The sequence below is a fragment of the Setaria viridis genome, chromosome 5 (genome assembly GCF_005286985.2).
Source record: "Setaria viridis chromosome 5, Setaria_viridis_v4.0, whole genome shotgun sequence".
In the NCBI taxonomy this organism is placed as follows: domain Eukaryota; kingdom Viridiplantae; phylum Streptophyta; class Magnoliopsida; order Poales; family Poaceae; genus Setaria; species Setaria viridis.
The window spans coordinates 7,383,984-7,394,672 of record NC_048267.2 but is presented as its reverse complement, the minus strand read 5'-3'; the positions used below and the strand labels follow the sequence as shown (position 1 = coordinate 7,394,672).

At 44.9% G+C, this 10,689-nt stretch overlaps 2 protein-coding genes across 2 annotated transcripts; both read right to left on the bottom strand.

Annotated features, from left to right (window-relative positions):
- Nucleotides 1-1,169: 1,169 nt before the first annotated feature.
- Nucleotides 1,170-9,923, bottom strand: LOC117854678 (LEAF RUST 10 DISEASE-RESISTANCE LOCUS RECEPTOR-LIKE PROTEIN KINASE-like 2.5). Its single transcript, XM_034736904.2, has 4 exons — nucleotides 8,832-9,923; nucleotides 3,015-3,053; nucleotides 1,567-2,632; nucleotides 1,170-1,473 (listed from the first exon to the last, which is right to left on the bottom strand). Exons 1-4 carry the CDS (start codon nucleotides 9,748-9,750, stop codon nucleotides 1,332-1,334), a joined length of 2,166 nt encoding a protein of 721 aa, XP_034592795.1. The 5' UTR covers nucleotides 9,751-9,923; the 3' UTR covers nucleotides 1,170-1,331.
- Nucleotides 4,472-8,825, bottom strand: LOC140222949 (LEAF RUST 10 DISEASE-RESISTANCE LOCUS RECEPTOR-LIKE PROTEIN KINASE-like 1.2). The gene has a single exon (XM_072294163.1). It carries the CDS (start codon nucleotides 5,640-5,642, stop codon nucleotides 5,019-5,021), a length of 624 nt encoding a protein of 207 aa, XP_072150264.1. The 5' UTR covers nucleotides 5,643-8,825; the 3' UTR covers nucleotides 4,472-5,018.
- Nucleotides 9,924-10,689: the final 766 nt, after the last annotated feature.

Here is a 10,689-nt window from a genome sequence, read left to right as displayed (position 1 = left end):
AATTGTATTTTTTTTTGGAAACGCTGACAAATTGCATTGGGTCATCGGAGGCGACGGCGTGCCTACGTGGACCTGGCACGGTCCAACTTTTCATGATGGACCCTCACCACTAGATGGGCTCGGTCCATGGAGATCCGCTCTAGGCCGCAATGCCTGACGAATGAGTAGCCGAGCTGCTGCCGTTGCCGTCTCGCCGTCGAGACGCGCGGCAGTGAACAGCAGTTACAAAACCATCCCCAGCCATCTCCTACGGCGCAATAGCAGCTGGTATCTGGTACCATCCCATGAGGGCATGAGCAAATCTCCCAAAAAAAAACTCTCCACTCTGCACCTTGCTGCATCGCTGGCTCCGTGCCGGTGATTAGGGTGGCAGATGGAGAGGCTGCAGCACTAATCCAATCTTGCACCATCAGTGGCGTAAACCCTTTGGGTACGCATGCCTAACCTACCCTTGTTGCCTTAGGAGAATAGTAGGAGTAGCGGGCATTCGAAGAACCATGTAAGTATCACGCACTTCGACTGGTTCCATACTTCCACAAGAATTATAATCGATTTACCCACAGATATGATTTTTAGTTATCAGATGCGTAGATCAATTTCATTTGGTGCTTCTATTGTTCGAAAACGTATTCTGATTTTGCATTGAGACCATGAGTATTTGGATTGAGTAGTTTTCTTTTTTGGGTTCACTTGGACGGCTTGTGGGTGTCAACTGTCAACCTTAACTTTTGATTGGAACCTGCAGATTAAACTAAGAAACTTCATAGCTGATGCACCGGTGTTTGGAACCTAACTCAATCAGTCAAGCAAAATTTATGCCCCTTTAGGCCTCAGTTATATGTGTGTCGTGACTCATGGCTACGATCAGCTTCATGCCTTCATCCTCGTATTTCAACATGGCAATAATCCAGGATCCAACTATATGCTGATCGACTCTACTAATAAGGCCATGACTTGAAAACTGTAATGCCTTGATTTTTTTCTAGTATGTGTAATGTCTTGGATACCTTTTCAGTTACCTAATTCTGGTAAAAATGTAAAATTAGCATTTGGGAGATTTTTGGTGATGGATGACTATAAGGTGTGCTGGTACGTCGACGAAGAACAATGAGAAGGTCTAACTAACAAAAATATAGAAATATTAGGATTATGTCAAAATATCGTATGCATAGTTGCAAAACTTTCCTTCTTGGGACCTTAATGACTTTGAATGCAAAATATTATAGTAGGCATGTTTCTTTTGAGACAAGTATTAGAGTAACTTAAGATTTCTACCCTCTCTCATATAGATGCATAAGTTCAGTGCATAATTCCAATGCTAGGTAACCTTGTCACAGAGTTGGTAGCCGATGTAAGCTTTTTGAATTCACAACGCTCATCTCCTTCATTTTTAGCACTTCGCTAAAAACTTGAGTTTTGGTACCACTTCTTGTACTTGTGCTTTCTGCATTCAAATTGTAAGATGGATCTTCGCTGCAAAAGAATGAAAAAAATTGTTTCTAAAACATCAATGCTATAGTAAATAGTAGTGAGCAGTTGCAGAAATAAGTATCGTGAATATCTTACAGAATTTGGCTGAAGTTTTGTCTCGGTGGCATGTCCAAATCATCTAAACCTCGCTCAAACATTTCCAAAACCTTTGCTATTGTAGGGCGATGCATTGGTAGTATTTGGATGCACCACAGGCCAATCACACTCATCTTTTTGGCTATTCCTTCATCTTCACTTGAGACCTCACATGCTTGTAATCCATCACCTTGTCTAAAATGATCATAAATCCAATGTGGAAAATACTTTTCACTTGATTTCTGAGCAACTGATTTCACATTTTTTCTACCTCCAACCATCTCTAATAGCATCATTCCATAACTATAAACATCTGATTTTGTTGAAACAACTCCAAAGGTTCGAGAGTGCACTTCAGGAGCAATAAAACCAACTGTCCCTCTAGCACCAGTCATAGAAAGCTTGCTCTCCTTGGTATGGCACAATTTGGCCAAACCAAAATCAGCAACCTTTGGGTGAAAATCCTCATCTAGAAGGATATTTTGAGGCTTGATATCAAAATGGATAATGCGTGTATTACAACTGTGATGCAAGTATTCCAATCCTCGAGCAATTCCAATCGCTATTGTATAGAGCTTATCCCATCCTAAAACTGCTTTAGGATTCTCTGAGTATATGAACTTATCCAAAGAACCATTGGGCATGTACTCATATATTAGGGCCCGCTTTGAGCCTTCCAAACAAAACCCAAATAAGTTAACAATATTAACATGAGAGGTCCGTCCAATGCTCATAACCTCGTTAACAAACTCCTCTCCTTCTCCTTTGGAGTTGTGCAAGAATTTCACAGCCACTAGACGACCATCATCTAGCCTTCCTTTGAAAACCGCACCATAACCACCTTCTCCAAGCTTATTATCAAAGGAAGATGTTATCTTTGTTACTTCTGAGTACTTGTATCTTTTGGGAGCTAGGGATCCATGCAATACTAGTAGGGCCTCAATGTTCCTTTCAGTGTTTCTGCTAGTCTTTTCACATAGGAAAAAATGTAGCTTTCCTCTCTTTCTATGCCATACAAGCACATATATACATGGTAGGAGCAAGCTTGCAGCTACTGTCATCAAAACTGAAATTAAAGCAGATGTTACTTTTCTCTTGAAATAGTGAGCTGCTATATTATTATCATTAAGATTTCCAAGACCGTTAACAATTCATATTTTTCTCTTTTTGTATAAAAAAATAAAATAAGAAGTGCAAAGTAAGAAAATATGAAGAAGCCATATAATCAAAGACCACAGATCTTGCTCCAAATTTCCCAATTTTATATTAGAAGCCACAACTTGTGGATCACATGTTCCGAATTTTCATTTTTCAAATCTATGTGAGAATAGATATGATAAATGTCATAATAATTCTTCTATGATCTTCCACAGAGTAAAACTAAATGTAACTTGCCTGACTACTGAAATTTGGATGACTAATATGAAATGCTATTGAATGTAGCATACCTATTAGTATTATCTTCCTTCCAGTTCCATTTCTACTACCTGAAATAGCATATACAATATTAGGAGGGACTTTGCTTAAAAGATTTTTAGGGAAATCCTGATTGTGGCTTGTTGAAGTATATGGTGCCATTGGAATTCTATCATTTTTTATGCAGGCGTCCTATCTCTAGCAAGATGGAAATTTTGTTTCAAGAAGGAAGTGAGTCTCACCTTGTATAAAGCTAAGCCCTCCTTGCAACTTTACTAGAAACTTGGCTACGTAATTTTCATTACCAACTTCTTATTAGGGTCTCTTTGGGCCTATGACCTTGTAAGCTTGTGCTTATCCCCTTTTTACACATATATAAATACAAGAAAATCCAGTAGGGACCTCTCCTACTGTTACATTAAAAGGTCGATTCTTTTGCTAGAAGGAAAGAATGAGTTAATATTTGACGGTTCAAAAAGTTGGAAATGAAATTTGAATAAAATGCTACACCTCTGGGTTGACGTCTGCCATATGCCATTCTTGTGTGTATAACTGCACTCTCTTTTTATTAAAGTCAGACTTTCATAGCGACAATTGACAAAGGAGATGCATTGGTATATAGTGAATATCACGAACAGCATATTTGGCGCAGGCTGCAGTTTGACCCAATCCGGCCTTAAGGCTACACCCTGACTATCAGAATATCTTATCTTATATTTTTATGACCGTGAAATTTACATGGAATTGCTTTTGAATATAAATGTAAAGATAATAAAATTATTTGGTACAATCTACAATTTATTGGGCTAATTATCGATTAAAAAGATATGAGTTTAAATCTTGAAACACTTGTGCAGTTAGAAAAAGGAAATGTAGGGGTAGCTGATTCATATAATAAGGTTGGATCTAGAGGGTTTGTGGAACTGATCTTTTCATTGCACTAGCTGATCTTTTCATTGTGCATAAGAGCGAGGTAGAGGTGAGCGGCTACGCTAATTTAGGCATGGAATATGCTTGTCTGTGCATAAAAGCGTGCTGTTCCCGCATGTCCTCTCCACAAGCCCATCAGCCGCTGCCGTTGCCGGCTCCGACAGCTTGGTGCAGTCGTAGAGGATGAGTTGCTGATTTGTGGGGCTGATCGAGAACGGGTGAGCGATCTTCGATGAGGTGTTAACTGTAGGGAGAATTTGTATTGGCTGACTAAGTGGCTAAGTTTGTCAGGTCCACAAGCTTGTGCATATCCGCGACAAGCAAAGAGCCGTTGCCGTAGATGATCTCTAGGATCTGGAGCTGTATAAAGTTCTGGAGGTAGTACCTGACAGTGGTGGAGTCAGAATATGAGAGTTAGGTGTTCTCAGCTAAAAAAAGTTGTACCATTCAAGCCACGCTCATAGGCAAATATGTTCGAAGTTGCGCTTAAAGTAGATCCCCACAGGTCACATGGGCTTGGTAAACTTTTTCCCAACTTCATCACAACCAAATCATCATGTATCGCTAGAACATGACTAGATTTAGCAATCGAACATCCATTTTACAATGTACGGATCAATATGCAGGGCTGATTAATTAGTAGGCTAAGATCAGAGGGGTCAGCATGGAACAAGGGCGTGGAACCTTAGTTTCACTTCTCACTAATACGCTTGCACAGCTTGCCGGAGGTGCACCCATATTTGATCCGTCGTCGTGATGTTGTTGGGGACCACTGCGTGCGAGCGCGCTCAGCCTCATCACTCATCCGCTACAACTCCGTCTCATGATGCGTGAAGTTGGGAAATAGTAGTCAGGGATTAGGAATTTGAGAAAGGAGAATGGATTTAGGAGAAATAAGAGAGGGAGAGGTGAGAGCTTGAGCGGGATGCAATGCCATCCATATTGAAAGAATCTGTTGTGCTGTGCTTATGGCAGTTGGTAGCCGGCCAGCATTGGGTGAAAAATGAACTAGACCTTAGCATAGCAGTTAGCATAGATGATCCTAGTTGGCCCAAGCTGCATGTATTGGGCTCGTTTTATACTAAGAATTGCTGAGCACCTTCTAATTAATAAGTATACACATGTATATAGGACATATATACTATTTTTTTCTGAAAAATCTTGGGTATTCCCAGGAATACCTCCACCCCTTGTACCGGAGGTATGGTGTGTGGTTCTCGCAAACGACCTGGAAACCTAGCAAACCACAGCTGCCCGTCGCCGAGCCGGACGAAGGAAGACCTGTCGCAAGGTAGGCTGTGAAACCCATTCGAATCCTCCGGTTGAGACCCCGCCGTGCACTTGCCGAGGAAGAGCAGCTCTTTGTTGGCTTTGCTGAAGGCGAGCGGCCGGGGGACGAGCGAGACGTTGAACGTTGGCGCTGGGCAGCCGGTGTCGAGCGGGAGGTTGATGTCCACCACATGTAAGGATTGGTTCTCGGCGAAGATGCTGACCACCCGATACGCCTGGTAGAGGGATTTGACCATGAACGCGCCGCTGCTGTTGCACTTGAGCTGGAATGCCGGCGGCCCGCACGGCGGTTGGTCGCGCTCTTCCAGCCAGAACGGGTAGGTGATGTTCAGGCCCCCGCATGCCTTGGGCCAACAGCTTGACGGCGGCTGTACCGCACCGGCTGCCGTCGCCGGCGGGAGGAGGAAGGAAGCGAGCAACAGCAGGAGAAGCCGAGGCATATGGGGTGGCAATGGCGGAGTGGTTTGGATTTCGGAGTTGGGTCAGCGAACGGAACTAAGGAATGCGAGCACGGAACGGATAGCGCGATGAGGACGGAAATGAGATGAGAAAGGGAGAAACTAGAAAGGATGGTGGCGACCGATTGTGGTCCACGCCTCCACCAAGGGCTAGTTTGGGAGCCTAACATCCCGCCAGGATCCCGATCTTTTCCCCAGCCTGGTGCTTCCCGTAAAAAATGCAGCACGGGCCAAAAATTCTCACCATTTGGAAGCCCACACCGAGAAGTTGGGCGACCCGTTTCCTCGCTTTTTCCCTGGGCAGGCCCTCCCCACCTCGAAGGTTCGGCCATCTCTTCCCCGTGCGGCTCCCCGAGCGACGTGAGCGACGTCGCCCGTGCGGCTCCCCCTCCCTACGCCTCGCCATCACTGCTCCTCGTCGCCTCCCCGTCCTCTCCGTCGCCTCCCCGTCACCTTCCCATCGCCTCCCCATCCCTCCCGATGGCGGCGGTGGATACCCGCAAGGGGCACGGCAGGTCGGCGGTGACGCCCGCCGACGCGGTTCCTCAAGCGCTTATCCTCTTCGGTGGCCGTCTTCTTGCCGGTGAGTCACCCATCCTCATCTTCTCCTCTTCTTGTAGGCAATTGTTTTTGCCTAGCTCACCCAAGATCTTGTTGTAGCAGGAATATTTTGTTGTAGGCCTCTTTTTAGCTTTGCTTTGGGGTGCCTCAGATAGTGTTTCTTGCAGCTTTTCCTTCGACAAGGGAGTCGGAGTATTTCTATATGCGCTTGTTCTTGTTAAGTTCGTCCATGATCTAGCAGAGTGACTTGCTTTTTAGGCTACCCTTTAGATTTGCTTGGGTAGTGTTTTGATTCACATGCCTGGATCTAGATTTGCATAGGGGTTCTTGATTTCACGGATCTAGATTTCAGTGTTGGCCTTATTTGCTCCTCCCATTATCCCCACCTATGAACTTCTTCTTACAGATACAGTTAGTAACTGTATTTTACTGCACTTTGTTGGAGCGGTATAGCAGCCTAAAGATTTAGTCCCATTTGAATGATATGTTCTTTTTTCTACTGGGAAATGGAGGTTTAAATGATTTCAAAGGCATTGCATTCTGATCTCTGAAGTCAAAGGTTTAAATGATAGGTTCTTTTCTCATGGATATCTTTAGGAGCTAGAACTGCTATGTCCTGCAATCACTGTGTAGTGTGTACTATTTTAAGTATATTTGACCTCTTGCTTAAACTGAATGTTAAGGAGAAAATAGCTAAGTTTACTGCACTATGTCACTAGTAGAAAAGAATTAACCTGTTAGAGAATAGCAAAATGATATTATACCGGGAACTATATGTGATCCTTAAATCTTGAATAAAACATGAAAGAGGGAATGCGTACCTCTATTCTGAGTTTATTTGATTGCAAGCAGTCATTGGCAAGGGACAAGGTTTGTTACTCCAGGGCACTGACTTCAGTCTGCAATGATCCTAACATCGTGAAATCACCATTTAGCTCGACCTTCAGTCTTCTGTTTCAATCTCAACAGCATTCATTTTATCCTTGAGCTCATCTACATATGAGTTTCTTTGTATGATTTCTTCCTTCAGCACATGGTTGCCTTGAGTTCAGCACATGGTTGGTTGCCTTACCTTATAGATTGTTAATGGAGGCTAAGACACATAACTGTCTTTTCTAAATGCAATGTCTTTAAATGTTGCCCTCATGTCCTGTCCACTATATGAAAGCTGGTAGTATGCTCAACCCGGCTAATTGTGTATATGATAGCTGGTAGTATGCTCAACCCAGCTAATTGAATTTTATCTGTTCTTTTAGTTTCCTGGTCTTTGGCAATTTTTGTCACATGCTCATAGCCACCTTCTTTTACTTTCAGCATTGTGGACATGTACCTCTGCACTATGATTTGCATGTGCTCTTGTTCAAGTATCTGTTTCAGTGCAATTCATGGGTTGGTCCAGTCTGTCAGCAGGCAAGGGTAATTGAAGTCTCTTTTTCAGATTCAATCAGCTTAGACAATGGGCTAACGATTGCATCGTCCGAGCCACTTAGTGCCTAGTATGTTTCTTATGCTACCTTTTTCACGTTCTACTGATATGATGCTGCTTACCTAAATCCTGTTTTAATACCATAACTATATGTTTCTAACATGTATCAGTGGTCCTTTTGTTTTCTTTCTGCACCTCTTTGTTTATGGACCTGCTAAACTTGCCCTGCAAATTTGCAATGCCCTGAAATGATCATGCTTGTAGGCTACATGGTTAAAGATGTAGAAAGCTGCAGTCGCTTTGGAGTTTCCTTTTATCCTGTTTTATCCTCGAGTTGGCAAGGCATGCTACAAGACCGTGATCTCAGGCTAGGAGAGGAGTCATCCTTATGTTTTATCATGCATGATCTAGTTGAGACTGTCGTCTGTTTTGTTTATGTGGTACCGTGAGAACAGAACTTATAGTTTAGACTGCATGTGTGGCTGGTGCTTTTGCTTATTTGCAGGGGCTTGTGCTGCAGCTGAACAGCAAGCCGCTCGGCTGCAAAGTGCTGCACGATGCTGTCCAGCTGAAGATGGTTGACTTCATGTTGGCTTGCTGCAGCTGGTACAGTTGCTGCTAGCTAGCTCCTGTAGCCGCTGCCGCAGACAGAGCTGCAGCAAGCACTACCGAACGGAGTTGGGCTGCGGTATCCTGCCATGTGCTGCCAAACAGCAACGCGGAAGGAGGGGGCAGGCTGTCCTGCCATGGAAGGGATTCCGAAATCAAAAAAATCCCCATAGAATCATTTTATCCCTAGCAATGTTCTGGCTAATTAAGCCCAAGCGTTTGATTATTCCCCGTTTTTTCCCCTCCGTCTCTCTCTCATTGATTTTTGTGTTGCCGACTACCGGATGACAAGTGGTGGTGGCGAACACGCCTGCCGCGGTTGGGGACGACGACCGGCTTACGCCCTTGTCAAATCATCAGCGTGGATAGTAAATAAGCTGATTGGTGCTTTGGGTTGCCAGGTCCGTAGTCCGTACTACATGGTCTCTGGCTCCTTCTATCCTGATGTGGCTCTTGTTTGAGAGAACAGAGGAATCCTAGAACTAGGAGACTTTCGGCTGCTTAGTTTTTTATAGGCCAAAGCGAAAGCATCATCCTACTAATCGGATTTTAATCGTTTAAAAAAGTGAATTTACCTGCTCGCGGTTGCAACGGTGGGTGTGGCGGTGGCAGCTGCAACGGTTGCGGTGTCAGCTGCCATGTCAGGAGGAAGCCGTCGCTGAGGAGTTGCGCGTAGTTGCTCGCGCTCGCCTTGCCATATCCCCCACGCACCGGCACGAAGATGGCAGTGCAGCCCTCCATAATAAAGTCATCGCTGCTGGAGTTGCCCCGCTCGTCTCCGACGCGAGCATAAAGCGTGTTGTTTCCGCAACTCCTCTCCGCAAGCCCCTCGGCCGCTGCCGCTGCCGGCGCCGGCGCCGGCGGCTTGGTGCAGTTGTAGAGGATGAGGTTCTGATTGACGATGGGGTCGATCGAGAACGGGAGAGCTATCTTCGATGAGGTGTTAGCTGTAGGGAATCTGTATTGTTGGCAGTCTTCATGGGTCAGGTTTCTCAAGCCCTCAAGCTTCTCCATATCTGCGACTAGCAAGGATCCGTTGCCGTAGAAGATGTCCAGGATCTGGAGCTGGTAGTAGTCAGGAATGTTCTTGTTCGGGTGGTAGTACCCGAGGTACGGAGTGTGGTTCTTGCAAATGACCTGGAAACCAAGCGAACCACAGTTGGGCTCCGTTGCTTGATCTGGAACGATCCCGAATGGCTTGGAGATGTTCAGATTGCCGCATCTTATATTGGCCGAGCAATCTCCTCCTTGCACGTTGACCGGTGCCGCCGTCGCTGATGCTGCCAGCATCAGTATCAACGACCACACCGCCCAGACGGGGGAGGCGAAGCTGGGAGCCATCAGAGCTTGGCAACTGAGCAAGGTTTCGACGAACTCCAAGAGAGAAGAACAGCGAAGCTTCGACAGTTCCAGTGAAGAAGAAACGGGTGCTGCCGTGCTGGGGTTGTGTGAGAAGAGGCGCAAGAGAATTGCGAGCAGCCTATGATTGAGCATGTCCTATGTACTAGCCGGAACCTTTGACTGGGCAATCGGGCCATCAACAATCTCGCACAGGGATTTCCGGAGTGCCGGGGCAAAGCGACGACTGTCGTGACTCGTGAACCAGCGATGTGAACAGGCCAGAACGCGCGCCCATCCATATGGTCCGGCTAAGGCACGCTCCTGTCCTATCGGCCAACAACCGCACCGTATTCTCCCACTACTCTTTTTGTCAAACAATTGACTGGTAATATTGCCCAACGGCAACACCAGTGCACATGTACACAGCTAGATGGTAAACGGAGACTGGTGAATTTTCCAGGTGGTCAACACGTTTTACGTTTGTAAAAGTTATACTAGCCACAGTTTGACTCAAAATTTCAACATAAATATGTTGGCTAAAGCAATGGAAGTGTGTATAGGTGACAACCCAAGGATTTTTAAGGAAGTCGTATCAGTAAATTTAGACATTTTCTCCTGAGTTTACAGCTAGAGTTTGAAATCATCAAGAACACAAAAAAAAAAGACTGTATCTTCTCGTTTCAGCAGATTTGTTCTGTATCGATTTTCTTGCACTGAAACTTGTGCTCGGTAGCCATAATCTTTTGTTCGATAGACACGAATATAGTTGCAAGGTTTTTGATAGGTATATTTTCAAAATTCATATTTCCACAAATAATAATCCTGTTTGTCAACAATGTGGACCGTGGCAATAAATTGCATCAACAACGAGGATCAACCACGCTGCCCAGACATGGGAGGCGAAGCAGAGCATCAAGCTCGGAGCCATCAGAAAATAGGAAGGTATATTTCTATGGTTGCAGACTCGCAGTAGAGAGGATTAGAAAAAGCGAAAAGGGCTGGATACGTATTTCTGCGGAGAAAGGCGTCGTAGGAGAATAATCGGACTGAGGAATTATATTTGGGAGCGGAGGCGCTGTAAGAAAGGCATAG